The 20311-nt window shown below is 38.9% G+C and overlaps 2 protein-coding genes across 4 annotated transcripts; one reads left to right on the forward strand and one right to left on the reverse strand.

Annotated features, from left to right (window-relative positions):
- Positions 1-3882: 3882 nt before the first annotated feature.
- On the reverse strand, positions 3883-9968 carry LOC116179703 (calpain-7-like). The gene is made up of 6 exons (XM_031499523.1): positions 9380-9968; positions 7211-7938; positions 5203-5433; positions 4704-5154; positions 4212-4653; positions 3883-4167 (listed from the first exon to the last, which is right to left on the reverse strand). The coding sequence occupies exons 1-6, from the start codon at positions 9825-9827 to the stop codon at positions 4023-4025; spliced, it is 2445 nt and encodes an 814-aa protein (XP_031355383.1). The 5' UTR covers positions 9828-9968; the 3' UTR covers positions 3883-4022.
- Positions 9969-13877: 3909 nt separating this feature from the next.
- On the forward strand, positions 13878-20221 carry LOC116178046 (cytochrome P450 9e2-like). 3 transcript variants are annotated; one of them, XM_031497318.1, is made up of 5 exons: positions 13878-14498; positions 14545-15037; positions 15084-15801; positions 15849-16053; positions 17753-20221. In XM_031497318.1, the coding sequence occupies exons 1-4, from the start codon at positions 14299-14301 to the stop codon at positions 16016-16018; spliced, it is 1581 nt and encodes a 526-aa protein (XP_031353178.1). In that variant the 5' UTR covers positions 13878-14298; the 3' UTR covers positions 16019-16053; positions 17753-20221. The 3 variants fall into 3 exon arrangements, with proteins under 3 accessions (XP_031353178.1, XP_031353177.1, XP_031353175.1); XM_031497317.1 differs by lacking the exon at positions 17753-20221 and having other exon boundaries at positions 13879-14037; positions 14107-14498; positions 15849-16119; XM_031497315.1 differs by lacking the exon at positions 17753-20221 and having other exon boundaries at positions 13879-14498; positions 15849-16119.
- The last annotated feature ends 90 nt before the right edge of the window (positions 20222-20311 follow it).

A 20311-nucleotide genomic window follows, 5' to 3' on the forward strand; every position in this document is an offset into this window, starting at 1 on the left:
TTTAACAGACGCAATCATTGGTGCCATTATGGGTCTCAAGCACATCAAAAATTGTTGACATACGCATAATTATTAGGGAGATCATCATGTAAACTTCAAGAGGTAACATATAGGTTAAAAGTGTTGAGAATTATGGGTCAGGTAAACAGGTACCCAGATTCTAGGAAAGGGTGAAATACACAGGATGTGACTCATCTTTGGTGCAATAAAGTCCTTTTGTTAAAAGCAAGATGGAAAATTACATGGCCTTTGTAGGTAAATTTAACTAAATAAGACGAAATATGTGGAAATTACGAATCGTAACTCATTTATCGCACATAGATTCTAAACTGAAGAGCTTTGAATAGCGTAATCTCGCCCCCGCAAGATAGGTAGCGTCGCCCCTCGTTCGGGGTTTCGAGCCTACAGTTGAATGTCGAAGACAATCACGGGATTAGGTGTCGTAGCTCAATTTTGACAACAGTTTTACCACCCCCGTGACGGCTTCATTCACGGAGAAAAATGGTTAGTTACAAACAACAAGTCAGTACATACATCACATGAATCGGTAATTTCAACATATTAAAAAAAATGATCAAACCTTATATGAATGTTACTTCAGGGACAAGACAGTAATCAACATCAATAAACATATATTAAGCAAACATTACACCAAAAACGTAAACATTTACAAACAATAGCATAACGGTATTACACATGTGATTCTGCATTGCGGTTAAATCAAGTAAATTTCAAAAACAAAGTTTGAAACACACAAAAAATATAAATTGTGGCGTACAAAACACAAATATACGATATAAAGAAATGCAAAAATTACTACCTGCATTAAATAACACAAAATAACAACAAACATTTATGGAGCGACGCGTTCACGACCGCCATTCAAGACAAGATGCCAAACGTAACCCCCGTCCGTGCTTTTTAGATGGCGCAGGCAGCTTTTTCCCAGCCAGAAATTGCATGGTTGCCAACTCTCAAAAATGTATGTATCGTCGTAAGTTGTATATACAGGGTGGAACCTTTCATATCTCAATGAAAGGAAACCTAATGCTGAGTCAAAAAAATTGTTTTTCAAGCTATATATGCTGATCTGGTAGGACGAAAGAAAAAAATGTTCTATCAAATGACACAAAAAGTAAAAATGACTTCCATAAGAAAAACCAAAGTTGATTATTAACCGAAGACGAAACGTCAAGCTTAAAAATTTAAAACTTGTAGAGGGAAAAAGGTGGCTATAATAATGTGTGTCATTTATTTTGAAATATCTTTTTAAATAACATCGCCAAAAAATAAAATTGATTTTACACACACAATGGACTCGAATAAACACACAATTAATTGTATGACAAAGACAACAATTTTATTCGAAACACATTAAAGAAATAAAACAAAATCCGTGCCAGAAAGAAGAGCCTAGAAAGCTTGTTTGGACATAGTACCCCGCACGCAAGCCGCCGATGAATAATTTCTCATAAAAAATGACAAACTATACGCCTTCAACAAAACAAAAATCAGTCTAACTGCCCTAATTTAGCGTAAACAAATTAACACGCTTTTCAACCGTCACGTAAGCTAACATCAGTTACAATAGCCTCGTTGTTTTTTCGTTGTCTGCAATATTTATAAGCAAACACCACTTCCACACCATAAAATAAATTTCCAACCACAACGGAAGGCGCCAAACGTCCCACTTCTCCGAATGCAATTTTTCGTAAAATCTCTGTATCTCCTTATCCGCATCAGAACACGTGCGTGAATGAAATTTCGCCTGATAATAAAACTCTTATCGCAAACGACCATATGTCTCCTACTTCTAACGCATTGTCTAAATTGAACAATTCCAATAAAGCAATAAACTTATTTCCCCCAGAGATCTCCTTGATAAATATTGAAAAATTCTCATATACAGGATATCCCGTCGTTATTTTTGATGTTTAGACCGAAATAGCGTCTAAATGCCGCTGTTCACACAACAACGTCTTGCGCTTCGTTTTATAAATGCCGGTCCTGTGGTAAGGATGGCGCATGGGAGAAGCGCCCGCGCCATGTTTGTGGTGTAATGTGTTGTTGCCTTGTATGAGCCGACTAAAGGTTATTCCGTGGAGGAAGTACCGCATAGTTCAGATTTTTCGCTGTATCATGTGTTTTCCTCTCTCGTGCCCCTGCCGGACAGTGCCTAAGCAACGCAAGAACGGGGGGGGGGGGGCTCTCAATTAACTTTTCTACTGTTTAGCATGTGGTTGTGTTGGTGATAATCGACTAACATGTATACTGGGTGGCAATTTTTGATTTTTAGCATCCTAGCTTGAGGCTTACTATTGCGACCGCGTTTGTCAAAATTTCATCAAATGTCGAAGTTTTAGTAAAGTACTTTTTTCCATCTGTAATTTGGTATGTAGGCAATTTTCCGAGTTCCGGTTGACTGGCAAATGAGCGCCGGAATTACACAGCATCTTCAAAAATCTACTCGCAAAGCTACTAGTTCCATCGATTGCAGCCAAGAAAACAAGTTAAAAAGTTTATAAGAAGAATTTCATTTCAATGCTTTTCTAAATAAGAAATTTGGAACTGCGCATGCGCAAACCTAAATTTTGAAACTAATGTTAGATTTTCCTTTGTTCCAAGCGCCAACCCAAGTAACACCATACGTCCAATGGACATTCAGAATTGATCCATTTTTTGTACACACCACCACAAGAATGGTTTTTGAGCAATCAATAGCGAAATGGTTGAGACGTGCAAAGGAGAGGAAGGACAAAAATTAATAATCAATGACTGTATTATTATAAACACATAAATAAACTATCAATATTATTGTTATTATTATTAGGCAAAATATCCATGTTACATCCCAGGTAAACCTCCATTGGATGTAGTGTATGGATGTTCAATGGATATCCATTCTAGTGCCAAACGTACATCCACTGAACATCCATTGAATGTTTGAGGACCTAATATGTACATCCAATGGACTTTTGAAATGTCTAATAGATATATCCATTGTACGTCCATTGTACACATGTGTGTTACCTGGGAAAGTATCAAATTTTACTTAAATGCTTTCATAAATAAAAAAGTTGACACTGCGCATGCGCAAAACCAAATTTTGAAACTGGCGTTAGATTTTCCTTTATTCCAAGTGCCTATGTATCAAATTTCATTCAAATACTTTTATAAGAAAAAAAGTTTGCAATTCGGTGTATAAATTGTCGAGATGCGAAAAGGGCACTGTGAATTTTGAATCGATTCGACTCAACTTTTGGCATTGCGTATTATATGGCTAAGGCTATGCCCATTTTGAATTTCATGCAATTCAGTTCATAACTAACGGAGATGTAAAAGCGATCGGACATTTCTAAACAAAATTATCGTTCACGCGGACAGATAGAGGGACAGACAGGCAAAGGAACAGACGGACAGACCAACAGACAGACGACAGACAACAATACAAAATTATAAATGATATCTAGGGTGGTTAATAAACGGCAAAAGTGTAAAATTATGGAACATGTAAAAAACGGTTTGTTGGTTTTTTTACAATAACTTTTTTAGCAATAAACGCAGAAAAAATTCCTTCCTTGGTGCAAGCCTCGACACCATAACGAACCAAATAGCGAAAAAAGTACAACAATAGCTCTTAAGATAAAGAACTAGTAGCGTCGCAAAACGAGCGGACGGACGGACGGACAGCCGGACGGACGGACGGACAAAGTGGCCACAATAGCGCATTTTTTTTTTATTTTTGTGGAAATGCGCTAAAAATGAACGATTTGCACTAGGCTTCTCGGGTGCCAGTTCTGATGACGACTAGCACTTCTGCTATGTTAGAGCTTACCTTTTCCTGGCTGATGTTTTCTAAGTTGCTAAATAACAACACTGACCAAAACTAACATAAATTGAGTGTTTTATTTGCAATTATGTGCTCTTGTCAAGCGTCAATTATATCACATATTATAGTAACGGACATCATGTAAAAAAATAAATTAGCTATAAAAGCGAATCTGTATAATCACTTAAAGGCATCATTTCTCTCGCACAAGCTCAATGGACGAAGTGGCTTTGACAGACAAAATAAACGGACCCTGCTGATTGGGTTGAAATGTTGTAGGAACGATATGCAAAACTCCAGCCGGAATACTCTCGAGCTCCAAAACCACGAAACCAGATCTACAAAATGAGACTTATGAGAGTACTCAAACCTGTACCAATACCTGTAAGGGCCCGATGACGTAGTTCGGAAAGGCGCCGTGATGTCAGTATCGTTTACGCTGGCAATGGTGACGTCGAATCCAATCTGATATTGCTTCGGTCCTTTTAGTTCGATGAAAATTTTGTTATCGTTGGTGGCGCTGTTGAGCTCCAAGCGGTAGCGCGGGTTGTTTTTGTAAGTTTGGGGATGGTTTCCGCAGCCGCCGGCGGTAACGGCGCTCCACTCGCCCGCCACTTCCTTGTGCCGCACGTAGTTGTCCTCTATTTTGCTGAGCTTAAAAGGAGTCGTCGAGTAAGCGCGCAGGGTGTAATAAATTGTTTGAGTTTTTTCGTACTGTGAAACTACCAACGTGTAGCGACGGCTAGAGCTGGAGTTTAGAATAATTTTGCACAAATAGTGCGGGCTGTTAATGCGAACACCGTCGATGTATGGTGGTGGATCATCTGCACAACAAGAAACTAACATGGAAAGAACAAGGGGAGTATAAACTTACTCGGATAGTATACTCGCTTTCCGTTCCCTTTATAGACTAAGACAGTGATATATTCGCTATTCTCTCTAAAATCCTCAATCGCAGTAATGTGACGCGTGAGCAATATCCACACTGCCCCAGATGAGCTTCCTGGAACGTCTAAGGAAAACTGAGGATTAGAACCGATCGTGTACATATCTTTGGCGGGTCCCGTGCCGGCACTCCAAGACTGGTGCAGGCAGTACGTGTAATCGAAGAGCTCCGGATTCCAATTCATGTAAAACACGTCGAAGAATGCGCAGATGCTATCGTAGTCGATCCAAAAAACTCCATTATCAAACTGCGCGGCACTGTTCGGGTCAAAGTTGAGAGTCTGTTGCAGATGAGGCGTCCAATGCCGCCTGTCCAACTCCGAGTAGTTGCCCTTCCAGCGCAAGTGAGACCACGGGTTTTTCAACTTCAGCAATTTAACCTACGGGGACAGTAAGAGGAAGCGAGTCGATGCGTACGGTGTACATACACCTTCGACATTCTGCACGTCCATGACGGCGTAGGCGTGGGTCGGTACCAGTCCCGTACGTTCGGCTTCCGCGTCCGATAAGTCACCGGTGGCGACGGTTACTAAAACGTCACCCTTCGTTAACCGACTGCTCAGTATAGAGAATAACGCGTCTTTATTGAAATCGGGATCCTTGGGACGTATGGCCATTCGCTCCGGTATCCAACCAGTCAGAGCGTGCAAGTCGATACTCTAAAAGTTGTTTTTATATGAATTGATAAGTTGAATTACAGACACGTATTTTTAAACATGTACCGTTTTATGCCAACGGTGATCTCGCGTAGGTTTAAATTTAGATCGGAATGTGTGAAAATCCCGCGAACGGGTGCTGGTGCCAGTCAGGCGCACAACCAACCGCTTCAAATGTGTGAATAATCAAATTGATGAAATTTACTATGAATAATTAAGATAACAGAAATTAATATCGTGCTTCTAATTTTAAACTGTTGTCATTCGCAACAATATCCGCCATTTCAGAATTCAACTTAAATAAAAAATTCCACTATTGCCCGTATTTACCGTAATAGTTTCTAAGTCGTAAATTATCCTTTGTAAATGAGGGTCACCAAAAAACTTTTATTTGTTACTCAGTTGTAAACGTTGATTAACAAGACAAAACGCAAACGGGTAAACGTCATCTTTAAACGCTACTGACTTGTAAAACTGACAGCTGACGTGTAAAAATTTTACAAGTTAGTAATCTAGTAATTTCATTGGCCAGAATTAATGCGAAGGAGTTACATGGATAATATGATATTTTAGACATTTCTTCGAGATCAATTTAAGAACTAATTATTTACGTTTACAAATGAGTAACAAATAAAATATTGTACATTATACGCCAGGTAATAGTTTTTACTGGCTCTAGGAGATGACAGGCTCGCCAGTCAACTTCTCCTATCGCCAGTAAAAACTCACTTACCTGGCTAATAATGTAAAATACTATAATTCGTGCTTTTAAACTTTACGTGTTTGTTTTACACGTACTTGACTTCGCTACCGCGTACGAAAGTAATGCACGTTCTTGATTATGAGCGTCTCACATCAATACAAAAAAAACACCCCGCGCTAATTTACAGGTAGTTAACTCTGTCCCACTTACAGACGCAAATTCTCTTTTTACTAACAAAACATCCCACGGCAATTTACAGACGGTTGAAGTAACGTCGCTCGCCACTACTTTTTCTTTTATTTTATTGAGACCCATCCCGTGACGCATTAGACCAATTGTACCCATCCAATCACATTGCCTTCACGGGTAAATATTTGCAGAACACACCACGAAATATCAATACACACCTAAAAAAAATATTAAAGAAATACGTTAACGGACTCCCATTAAACAATTAAATGATTGTACAAAATGGGAGCGCGATATCTTCAGCTTTAAGACCATTGCTATGAAACTGCTTAATTACAGGATGAGTCATTAACACCCGTCTGACGATTCTTACGTAATTTACGTTACTCGATTTTCACCAGGATAAGCGTAAGTATACCCAAAGAACGCGAAATCCAAAATTATTTATTTGGCGCCCAGCCACAGTATTATTTATTTGGTGCCCAACGTGGGGCCACAGCAATATTTATGGAAGGTTCATAATTTCGAAGAGAATATCGGATTGACCAGTGAGGACTTTTAAAAACGAATAGGATTGATCTAAAGAAATGTAGACTGAGCAGAACAGGTTTTCACCACGAACTTTGCTGATTACCTCTATATAAGGAGCGACTACAGTCATAATGTAGTCGATAAAAACGTCAGGGATTTTGATTTATTGGGCAAAATGGCAGGTCATGTTGTCGTCCAGCGAAATATAATTCTCCCTACTGTTATAGTGCAACTTTAAGCCTTCTAAGGGTAGAAATCGTACAATTAAATCCTGATCGACAATTAAAAAAAAAGGCTCTGGCAATAGCATCATAACTGAAATGCTTCCCTTAAAGAAATAAAAATCAAAATACTTACACTGTTACTACCTGGAAAATCATATCCACCCATCACCTTCATGTAGGCCTTTTCGAGTAGGGACACCCAGAACTCCGTCTTGTTATTCGAGTACGAACACAGCAGTTGCCCATACCGATTCATCGGCAGCAAATCGTCAATAATGATCTTACGCGTGACGCCATTCAAATGCAATTTTATCATGTACTTCCCAAACGGATTGTACAGAGGACGCTTCTCCTTATTTCGGGGATAAATGATGGCCGTAACCAACTTGCGACCGAATCGTTTCTCATACGATGCGCTCACAGCCAAACTGGCGACGAACGAACAATCCGATATTACAGTCTGCTTGATGCTGTAGTAGTTCGGCGACTCGGGTGCCAAAACGCACGGCTCCTGGCAGAGTTCGTCCGGTCTCACCCAACGAGCGAACTCCTTTCTTTGCTTCGGTGAAAGTGCCAGCGTCCCGTCCTTGTCTGTAAAGGGAATGGCGTACTGAAACTTTTCGGCTAGATCGATCGACATGAACGGTACGAATTCGTTGTTGTTGATCTTAGAGGTGTGGAAGAGGACGCGTTTCTCCTCTTCGGTGTAGGTATCGGAGCCACCGGTTACTTTTAAGTGAGCGCTTGTTCCCCTGTGCAATTTGGGTATTCGCCTTTCGGCTATCGGAGACATTGGGGGTGCACTCGGAGCGGCTTTTGGTGGTGACGATGGAGTCGCCGGAGGGGTACGTTTACTAACTCCTATTATTGAAAAAAAAACAAAATAACCATCTAGTTTTGTAAAGGACCAATTAATTGGCTTTATTTACTAACAACGCCATGTGCGAGATAACGAAGCGATGTTTCGAGAATCATCGGGGAACGATGATATGGAACGGAGGTGGCTTGATCTTTAAGTACGAAAAATGGGGAATAAACGAGGCTGTTTGCGGGTCGATTTAAAAGAAGCGTATTTCATTGTTGCGGATTACGTTAGCACTTACACATGCGGTTCCGCAGTTAAAAGGACAAAGTCAGTGTCCCGTTTTTGATAGTGTTGTTAGTTAAAGCTTAAACTTCATCCGATGCGAGTTCGGCCACAAGATCCAGAAGTACACGGAGGACGCAGTTACGTTAGCCGATCCCAGCCACCACCTGCAGGTATATATTGACATACGGCAGTTCGGTCTGTTGTTATCTCGGTTGTTATTATACAAGGCGTTTAAAAATAGAATTAATTTTATTTTAGTCTCATATGTCCCCGGAAGTCATACAAACTTTAAGAGGGTAAATTCAACATTTCGGGATTTTAATTACAGAATGACCCTATATTTTCTCAGTTAAACAAAAGAATGCTGTATACGAAAGCTTCTTTGTAAGGATTGCTGAATAATCTCTAATCTGAAAAAATTCAAAAAAGGGATCAAACATTTTTTTAAATCTTTTATTTGATAAATTTTTGAAAAAAGAATTTAATATACCTACTATTTTTTTAGATTAAAATCTACAGGGTGCTACATTTAAAAAATGGGGTTAGGTTCGACACATTTTTACCTGACACCATCTATTTATTCTGAAAACAGCAATTATTTAAGCATTATAAAAAAAAAAAACTAAAAAAGCATAGGGTCATTTTGAAATTGCCAACTTTTTTATTTTCCCCTGTATCTTTTAAGAGTGAAAATTTTCAAATTTTGATTTTTCCATTTTAAATTTTACTTAAAAAGAGCACCTGAAGCCTATGTTACCTTTTGAGGGCACTAACAGTGACGGAGACACCCTATAGGTGTCAAAAATGGGACACCTGTCCAACTTTTCACAACTATATTCCCATTTAAATCAAATAATTGACTTACCTTGTCAATGGACACCCTATATATCGAGGACTTTGTAACTGCAGATGCTTGGAAGACTATGGGAGGATTTTGGAGACTATTTTCAATACCTAAAGGTTGTTAAAGACCTTTACAGCTCCATAAAACCTCTTAAACGTTTAACAAGCCAGTGAGAGTTCTTCCAGACTGGTTTCTTAAGACTATTAGAGCATATTAGAGGTTCTTAAACGTACCCTTAAAGCCTCTAGAAGGCTACTGGAAACTCTGAAGCCGTTAAGACACTGTTAGACTGTTAAAGACGATTAAAGAGACCCTTAAACCTGGTAAGGGATTTTATACCTTAAGCGTTAGTACTTAGCCAACAATACCTTTCAACTCCTCGGCACGTTCCAGACCGCGAATGATCACGTCCTTCAATTCTCCATGCAACAGCTCCGAGTTTTGAGTTACGTACTCGATCGCATTGGCATACAGCTGGATGGCATCGTCTTTTAAACCGGCGGCGTCCGCGTCCAAAGCCTGTTCGAGCAAGAAGTGGCACCGACGCATCCGCTGTTTGTGGACATCCTCCTGAATGACGTGCGTCTGCGAGTTTTTAGCATTCGTTAGGGTGGCAGCTCGAGCGGCGTACTCCTGGGCCTTTTTGCTAAGAGATTGTGCCTTCTCCGGTTCGCTAATTTGAGCGGCTTGGTTTAGGTTCTTCGCCGCGATGTTGTAGAAGTATATAGCGGGATCTTGTTGCCCATTCGAGTCGAACTGTACAGCCCTACGGGCTGCCTCGACGGCATCTTCGATTAATTGCAATGGGCGACTCATATTTACAATTGAGGTTAGATCTTCATGGTGCTAAAAAGATTGTTTAAAGACTTCCTACTTACTGACTTAATTATTATAAATAAACATTTTGTGTTTGACATCATATTAAATTAATTTGAAGGTTATGCAATCGTACGTCAACAAGACACATTGGCCAATCAAAATGCTTTCTCTGGAATAGGCAGTGGCGGCGAGGTGCACATTTTCATTAAGTGAACAAACCAGAGGCGTAACTAGAAAGATACAAGTAAACTTGATCTGTTACAAGTGTTCTTTATGTTGTTTTATTAATTATTTATTTATGTATTCAAGTGGAAGTATATTATCAGTGTAATGTTGCCCTGTATGAGTCGAATTACTATTTATACTGTAGACAAAGTACTAGATGTAGTTCGATTATGCGTTGTGTACGATGATTTTTCAATTTCTTTCGTACTGCAGTCTTTGTGTCTTAGCAATATGAGAAAGCGGGTCGCATCTAGTGAACATTCCTTTAGTTTAGTATGTGGGTTTCCTTTAATCTAATGAGCACTGCTTGCTTTTTCATCTGTACTTTTGACTGTTAAATATTAATATGGTAGCGGATTAAACATTAGGTACGATTGTGAACCGGCATTAAGGGTTCTCTGTGATCGGCTTTCTCTTCTGGCGAGCGTAATAGTTTTGATGAAGCGTCAGGGGTACTTAGAAATCGAATAACGGATGTATTTGGTACCCAACCTGAGACACCGGGTTCAATTAATAAGGGGTATGAGGTATGTATAAACTAGGTATAAAGTAGGTATAACAGAGGGGTAGCATCAAAGACATGTAAAACCATGGAGAAGATGCCTTAAATGGCACATGAAGGCCACCAAAATAATATAAACAAGCTTGAAGAGGAGGTGATACACCAAAGAGGTGGAAATAGGGAAAGAAAATAGAGGAAGAAAGGTTGAAAAAAGTGCTAAAAGACGTGAAAGAGACGTTTGAAACTTGAGGAGGCCCGAAGGAGACGCGAACAAGGTCCCAATAAGAAACCGTAAAACAGGTTAAAGAAAAGCCCAAAAACATGCGCGAAATGAACATAAAGAAAACGTGAGTGAGATGTGTTCGGAGTTGAAAGAGAAATAAAGCAGCATAGTAGAGATTTAAAGCAGGCATGGTGAAAATGTTGGTGTAGTGGGTTAAAAAAAGACCAGTTTGAAGGATGGACAACGTCTAAGGTGAAAAAAACGCGAGAGCGATTCGTGCAAGCGATGAGATGGTGCTCGTGGCGGAGGGGGAGGGGTTGTGGTTTGAGTCAGGAACAACATGTGAAAGTAGAGGAGGCGTGACAAAAGAGATCGTGAAGGGTTCGTGAAAAGGGTACGAAGAAAGGGAGAGAAATGGTTAAAAGGAAGGGAGTGCAATGCGAGGTGCAATGTAACAAAGGAAACTTTGAAGCAAGCGCGAGAAACGTTTGAAGTAGGCGTGAAAAGTTTTGAAAATAAAACAGAAGGTCTAGGGATGATATACTAAGAAGGAGGCGCGACATGATGTAAGAAAATCGTTAGGAAGAAAATGCGAAACAATCATAAAGAAAGAGTGAAGTAGGAATGAAGAAGATTATCTAGGTGAAGGTTCGAGAAATGATACAAGGGAAGTGGTCGGCAAATCTTTTAGGGGGTTCGAGGAACGCGTTAATGTGACATGAATGAGACAAAAATGGGTGACTGTCATGTTTTCGAGGAACGCGTTAATGTGACATGAATGAGACAAAAATGGGTGACTGTCATGTTTTCGAGGAACGCGTTAATGTGACATGAATGAGACAAAAATGGGTGACTGTCATGTTCGCTTCGATTACTAATAATGTGATAATAACGCCACATCAAAAAACGTTAATAACACAGAACTATTCTAACTATTTTTTATTGTCCTTAATCACCATGTAACGGAGCATCCGTTTTCACCTTGATGTTTACCTGTTTTAGTGATCACTCTGTAGATGAACACGGAACACCCGGTATCTAAAAGTGTTTTAAGTTAGGCGCTTCGTTGGGAAAAGTGTCGTGCCGACAATATTTGTGTTGGTTCTAGGAATTGAAGATAGAAGGTAAAGGTATTTGATTTAATTTCAAGAATTTTGTTTCAGCAGCCGCTACCGTAAACGAAACCTGTAATTAATCCGCGGTTTGTAACCGTTCCCGTCAAGGTATTTCCATTAATTTTTGCTGCGTCCAAAAGCTGTCATTTAGAAGACGAGTATCCATGAATATTTTCGAATTTTAGATCCGTTAAGTCATTATTAGCAGATATTTGTTTCCTCTGGTATATTAAAGCGAGCATTCAAACTGCAAGGCCATGCAGGTTTACGCCGATATCATTTTCAGAAGCGACTTATGTTGATCTGAGAAATTCCAATTAAAAATAGGTGTTAATTGGACTACCAACTTTAGAAATTTGAATCCGATCAATTAATCAAGTGCAATTAACAGTAAACAGCATCCGATTAAGTCGTGTCAAAAGAAATCTAGGACGTCCTCAGGCGGCACAACTAATTAAGGAATTATTAGCTTTTGGATGTAGATAACCGCGAATACGCCGTGTCGCCAGAAGTTACGAGTTCGGGGCTTTCCTAGGCGTTTGGATCCATAATGGAGCAGAAGCTATCTTTAGAGAACGAGTGGAATTCATGACAATTTAGAACAAGGTGACTAATTCAGCAAAGTACGGCCACTGTTTACTCTCAAGAATGAAAGATATACAAAAAAATGCCCCAGTTGATGACACAAAAGTCCTGTATTACGGCACTACTAGATTAGGGTACATAAACTGGTTCGAACCCTATCAAGGAGCGGCAATGAACATCGGTCAAATATTATGCGCATTTTAGGGTCGGAGCGGGGATAGTGTTGGAGTATGTATGCAAAAAATGTCAGGAGAAAGTGGAGCTCTTTTTCGCTCTTTTCCCTCTTTTGTGGATAACTTTATGACATCCCCCATCCCCAATCTCTGGAAGAATTTTCTGCAAACGGAACGGTATGATTTACCGTATAGTTTGTATGCTCAAATTCGGCTAGAATTGAACCGACGATTTACAAAGTGAAACGCTACTCCCAAAAAGAAAAAGAGAATATTCATGGTAGGAAGGAGAGCCACATCTAATAAATATGTACAATATGTTAATATGGGAGGGATCGATCGTTCTGATATACAGGGTGATTCCTATAGTACCTGCCACCGTTTGGGAGCGTGTAGGTGGTGCGTAGGGGAGTATTTTGATATAGGACACTTGGGGTCGGAAATCTAAAATAAGGGTGCCAGAGCCAAATTTACCTTCTGGAATTTCGCGCCTGTAGGTAGCAACCCAACCGGCCGGCGGTGCACACGGAGCGATCTCAGGCGGCGATGTGTGGCTGACACTTGATCAGAATTTTGTTTAAACCCACGAAATCCCGTCTGCAAGGACGCGTATCAAGTGAATAAACACTATGGCAATAGTATAATAATAGTTGGCTAGATGTAGGAAGTGCATTGAGAACAACGGTGGCCACGTTGAACACTTGTAAACGTTATTGCTTTTGACTGTGGTTTTCCCTCCTTCCCTCCATGTCGCTTCCTCGCGCTAACTCGCTCTGCATCGCTCCGCGCGAAACGTCGGTCGGTTGGGTTGCCTACATACAGGCGTGAAATTCCAGAAGATAAATTTGGTTCTGGCGCCCTTATTTTAGATTTCCGACCCCAAGTGTCCTATATCAAAATACTCCCCTAGGCACCCCCTAGACGCTCCCAAACGGTGGCAGGTACTATAGGAATCACCCTGTAGATATAGATAGATATAGATAGTTTCCTTTATATAGGACGGGCCAAATATAAGTGATTTATTTTAAACGCTAACGATTAACCATTCCCAAACATTTTAGGCAGGTGTGGGATGCGGTTTTCTCTAAACTTTGTGACTTGGTACACTTTGACTCTGGGGCACATACTGATTCAACGATCTAGATTTATCGGGGAATTATTTATCGCAACCCCACCATTTGATTTTGGAACTTTTGGTGGGAGGTGTGGTATATTATGGACGCACACTAACTCCGAGAACATTATTTTGGTGTTGTAAATTCAAATTTCCTTTGTGAAAAGCAAATTAGTCAGTAATTGGGCTCCATTCGAAGGACGTTCTTCCCAAAAAAAACGTTAATTTGATTTTTAATGCGGTGCAAAATTCAAGTACAAACATAATAAGGTAATTACATTCAACAAATAGAAATAGTTATGGAAATAAATGTATTGTCGATGAAAAACTTGGCATTAGGTCCTATTGGATGAAGTCTGGATCAAAAAATAGCTGTGCATGCAAATATTCGCGTTTCTACGGGTAGAATGACTAAAGTGACAGATACGTGATGAATTTCTAATTTACTAATCAGCGATTATAGCTGTTATCTATATTTATATAAACACATCACATCACAGTGGAAACCTTCATAGTATTAATTGTGCAACAATGCTATGGTTAATTGTGCTGGTTCTGCTTTTGGTGGTGTTCTACAAGAAAGCGATTAAGCCGCTCTCTTACTGGAAAGATCGTGGAGTACCCCACAAGAAGGCGTTACCCTTGATTGGCAATTCTAGTGTCCTTATTTTCAAACACAAGTCATTTCTGGAGTACGTGGAAGATATCTACAATGAATTTCCCAATGATAGGTAAGTTGAACAGTATATTAACCGCAGAACGACACCAGAATTTTAGATATTATGGATTACATCAATTTACCAGACCGCTACTTTGTATTCGCGACCTTGACTTAATAAAAAGAATAACGGTAAAGGATTTCGACCAGTTCGTTGACCACAACAATTTCGTTGTCGATAATGTGGACAGTTTGATGAGTAAAAATTTGATAAATCTGAAGGGGCAGACATGGCGAGACATGCGGGCCACCCTTAGCCCATCGTTCACCAGTCGAAAAATGAGAGCGATGTTTCTGTTGTTTTCCGAATGCTCCCAGCAGGTGGTCGAATTTTTTGAGAGAAAAGATGAAGGTGTGATCCAGGTAGAAATGAAGGACCTTTTCACTCGATTCACCAACGACGCAATCGCGTCGACGGCATTCGGGTTTAAGTGCGACTCCCTTACAAACCAAACGAACGAATTCTACACCATGGGAAAAAAGGCCACCACCTTTGGAGGGAGTAGATTACTCGCGATGTCTTTTCTCGGCATGTTCCCGTTCCTTCAAAGGGTAATGGTAATTCGGGGAGTACTTTTCTCACTTTAGCTAATTGTAGATTATCAAATTTGATATATTTCCAAACAGCGTTTCTAAATTTTTCCGGCGAGTTATCAAGGAAGCCATCGATAAGAGGGAGAATGAAGGTCTCGTTCGACACGACATGCTTCATCTGCTGCTAGAAGCTCGCAAGGGAGTATCCGTACAGGAAGAACCGGAGCTCGAGGATACCGGATTTGCTACAGTTCAAGAATCCAAAATTCACCACGGAAAGTCCACCAACCTTAAACTGACAGACGAAGACATAACCGCGCAAGCACTCATCTTCTTCTTTGGTGGCTTCGAAACGTCCGCCACCTTGTTGTCATTTATGGCTTACGAATTGGCACTGAACCCTGACATACAAGAAAGACTGCAAGCCGAAATTGACGACACCTTGCACGAGTGTAATGGAAAATTAACATACAACGCGCTACAGTATATGAAATATATGGACATGGTCGTTTCGGAAACGTTAAGACAGTGGCCGCCTGGTTTCCAACTGGATCGCCGCTGCGTAAGAGATTACGTGATCGAACCGGAGAAACCCCACGAGAAACCTGTTACAATCGAAAAGGGAATGATGATAATTATTCCAGCCGTAGGCATTCACCGCGATCCACAACACTTTGAGAATCCCACCAAGTTTGATCCAGAACGGTTCAACGACGAAAACAAGGTTAAAATTAAACCCTACTCCTATTTACCTTTCGGTTCCGGTCCAAGAAACTGCATTGGTAAGTTTTGTACGTGTTTTGCTACAGCACTTATGGATCGGTTTCAGCCTCTCGTTTTGCGCTTTTGGAAACCAAAACGTTAATGTTCCATATTCTGGCAAAGTTTAGTATGGTGGTGATCGATAAAACACAAATTCCCCTAAAGCTTGATAAGGCGAGACTTTCACTGGTTGCTCAAGATGGAATTTGGCTTGGATTGCAACCCCGAAAAAAATAGAGACGTGCCCTCGGACCTACCTTCTTGTCAGTGGCGTACGTAGAAATTTATTCTGGGGGGGATTAAACAAGTTCGTGGCACGGGGGGGGGGGGGGGGTAAGAAATAGAAATTGGATTGCACAGGCGAAAAAGATTAGATTAGAACGGTATTTTATTTCTTACTGCTGACAGGCCCCTTTATTGCTTTTGCTTTAATTAGTCAACGAAAACTTTGAATAATAGGTATATTTATGGGCAAAAAACCAATTTCGACAAAAAATTCAAAGGCTGTAACTTTTGATCTAGTAGTCCGATCTTGGAACTGTTTGGAATTATGGATTCTACAGGCCACATTCTATAAGAAAATATTTTTTTCCGGTCGATCTGAGACAATTTTTTTTTCTGGGCAAAAAAAAGGCAGTTATTACCTACCTTCCTTTTTTACCAAAAATCGACTGCACCAAAATTTCTCGAGAAAAAACTTTTTCTTATTAATTTGGGTGCGTAGAATCCAAAACGAGTCGCACTTTTCGATTAGACGTCTCCATCAAAAGTTATGGCCAAAAAACCAATTTAGACAAAAAATTCAAAGGGCTGTAACTTTTCATCTAGTAGTCCGATCTTGGAACTGTTTTAAATTATGGATTCTACAGGCCACATTCTATATGAAAATATTTTTTTCCGGTCGATCTGAGACAATTTTTTTTTCTGGGCAAAAAAAAGGCAGTTATTACCTTCCTTTTTTACCAAAAATCGACTGCACCAAAATTTCTCAGGAAAAAAACTTTTTCTTATTAATTTGGGTGCGTAGAATCCAAAACGATTGGTACTTTTTCGATTAGACGTCTCAATCAAAAGTTATGGGCAAAAAAAGTTTTTTTTTTAAATTTCAAATTCTTATTTTCGTCATTTCGTGAAAGGCAGGACGCAGGTACCTCACCTCAGTAGCAGTACTAAGTACCTGATACCTATTTGTTATTTTGGGCATCAATGTAGCGAATTGCCGATCGATGCCGAATAGCCAAATCGTTGACTGCCAACACTGATCACTCACTGAATAGTGAATACTGAATACTACAGAATATTTAGATTTTAGTGACTTTAGACTTTAACCAAAACCAAAATTGCTCTCTATATATACCTATTATTGCCTTTATTTTAAAGTGGGCGGAGCGGATAGCGGAGTATTACCTAAATACCTAATAGCTATGATGATAACTCAATTCTTCTGGGGGGGGGGATATATCCCCTTCATCCCCCCCGTAAATACGCCACTGCTTCTTGTATTGTTTAATTATTTTAAAGTAACAACTTCTGCAAATGTGCAATTTGTATTTATAGGATATTGCACAATTTCTCAGCTTTCACACGTGTATAAGGAGCACTTTACTCGTATATTATCAAATGTAAAAAACAAACACCTATCAAACGTAGAAAGGGCAAATTAGAACTTTGTAAATATGTAAGAGTATGGTAATTAAAATATAAGTAATCATATTTATTAAACTCCACATGTTTTATGTATTTAATTCTAGTTACCACTGCTTTAAATGTACTCGAGCGTAATTTAATTTTTAATTTCTTTATGATTCTAATTCTTCTGATATTGTTTCGTTTTTTAAGTGGCTAGGTTGCTATTGGAATAGCATATTGACTTAAGTTAATTTAGTTTAAAACATTTTATTTTCTGTTTAGCTTCAGGTGAATTCTGTCAAAATATACTATTAATAATTTAATTTTTCGGCATAATTGCAGTGCAAGGTAAAGACGCTGCGAGCCCCACAGCCCCAAATACTTCAGCCAGACAGTGAATCGTTCTGGCCGCGTATGCGGCCGAAAAGTGTGGAGAAGACAGTACAATGGTTACAAGCAAAAGCATCAAGCATTTTTGTAATGGGACTTTGGTAAACAAAAAGATCTTCACTAAAAACGTGTTAGAAATGCTTGAGAAATATTCTTGCTTTTAGAAACAATCCTCTTTTTTGAAATCGCCATAGAAACTCATCATGCAAACCTTTTGAAAATATCGAAATGCTCCTACGAATCATGGCTGCAAACTCGTTAGGAATCCTCTTCCGTGGAATACCTCTCTTTAAAAGTCATAGAAATATTTTCGAAATCTTTATTGAAATCAAATTCGAGAACATTCTAGAAACACCCTTAGAAAGAAAGTGTTTAGGAATTTACTTCTTTTAAATATTTCTTCCTAGAGCTTTCTTAAAATTATTCTTCTTGGAAATTTCTCCATTAACCTACTTAAACATTTCTTTACTAGAAATTTGCCTGAAACCCTCATTCGGAATCTTCTTGAACATCTTTTTAGGAGCCCATTTTCTAGGAATGAACAATTCCTTGGGAGGTACTTCTACAAATTTAAACCCGCATTAATATGTGTTTTGTAATAAAATCCATATAATTCCCTATAATTCGATAATGGAACATCGTATTGAAACATTTTTCTAGAAATCTTCTTGAAGATCTATTGAAAAATCGTCGTTGGAAACAATCTGCTTGGAGACCTCATTAGAAACCGCCTTCAACATTTTATGAAATGTTAATTGTTGGGAATATTCTTGAAAATAGCTGTAGTTTTGGGTATTTTCCATGAATCTCCTTAAAAGTTGCATACTTTTTTTTTCGAAACTTTGAATATTAGAATAAAGGTCCGCTAGGGTCTAGGTATCGGGTGAACATATACCTTGGTAGGCCAAAAATTCTTTCCTTTATACACCCCTTTATCTTGGTCCTAATAAAATGTTATTTATCAAACTTTTGACCATGCGTGACAATGATAAGCGCGGATACTGCAGGTGAGCCAGAAGGGAAACCTAAGGGGGCAAGCTGTCACTTACGGTTACGCATCTGATTGGTTCTTTCAATTTAATTTGAATGCGATCGCGATCTCTTTTGTTGAAAGGACCAATCAGATGCGCTTATGCCAAGAAACAGATAAAAAATTGCGACGTCGTTTACTCCACTACAATACAATGGCGACCCCAGGGACTATTTCCTCCAAAACTAAACAGATCCAGCTCAAATTTGAAATGGAAAACAATGAAATTGTGAAAAGTTTGTTTAATAGTCATTGCTCATCTTATAAAGATTGTGAAAGTTCGTAAATTTAAGTCGAAATAAATTAGATTGCAAGAATAAGCCTTGAAAATGGTAGTTCACTAAATAAACAAAAATAGGCTAGAAAAAAAAAGAACTTACCAAGAAAAAAACCTGCCGATAAATTAATATTAAGTTGTGTAGCCAAATTGTTTGTTTGTAATGATGTAAATACAATTATAACAATATTAACAAAATATGTAGGCTTCGAGAGATGACATACCTATATCTTAAAAACAAGTTTTGGGAACAATGGGTCAGGTAAGCAGGTACTAAGATTCTGAGAAAGGGTGAAATTCAGTGTTACGAAAAAATATGTGGAAATCAATGAATCGCAACTCATATATCACACATTGATTCTAATTATCTCGCTCCCGAGATAGATAACTCGCCCCTTGTTCGGGGTTTCGAGCGTACAGTTGATTGTCGAGATCAGCCCTGGCATTGAATGTTGTAACTCATTTGGTTACAGTTTTGCTACCTCCATGACCGTCTCTTCAAGATGAAAATGTTAGTTTACAAACAAGCGTTTGCATCTGAGGGTTAAATAATGCCCACTGATAGGTGTCAATTGTCACGAGGGCTTTATTTTGTTGCAAGTTATTGATTAACAATAACAAATGACCTCTCTTGTTCTTAAGGTGAAAATTGCAATCAGAAAATTTATCTTGAACAATATAGCAATTAAAATCATTATGCATTCGACTTGCGCCAAAAAGGGTTGCTAAAAACTTCATCTGACCAATGCAATGACAACAACAGGAATGGTTAACTTTCGATATTTTAATAAAAAATAAACACGGAAAATATTCAGACACTTAAAAAGTATGCAGCTTCTTAGTTATGGGTATTTAATCTGTTGTTATGGCATATTCTAATGGAATTGCTTAAACATTAAATTTCTACCTAGCACAGACTTGAGTAATTACTTCCTAGATAGAAGTGGTCATCTTTTTCTTCAATAAACAATCAATCAATTTGTACCTACTTGTTAATAACTGGTACTTTACGCACAAATGGTTTACGTTGACACAATAAATAGTGGAAATCTACTGAGTTCGATTAGCTTGGATTCCACGAAAAATAAAAACTCGAATAAAAATGGTCACAAACTCAGAGATTTCTTTCAATAAGAATACAAAAATATATAAACCGTTTTTTACATAAGTTTTAAAACACGTTTACGATCCCTCGCCTACAGAT

The sequence above is a fragment of the Photinus pyralis genome, unplaced genomic scaffold, assembly GCF_008802855.1.
Source record: "Photinus pyralis isolate 1611_PpyrPB1 unplaced genomic scaffold, Ppyr1.3 Ppyr1.4_LG8, whole genome shotgun sequence".
Classification (NCBI taxonomy): domain Eukaryota; kingdom Metazoa; phylum Arthropoda; class Insecta; order Coleoptera; family Lampyridae; genus Photinus; species Photinus pyralis.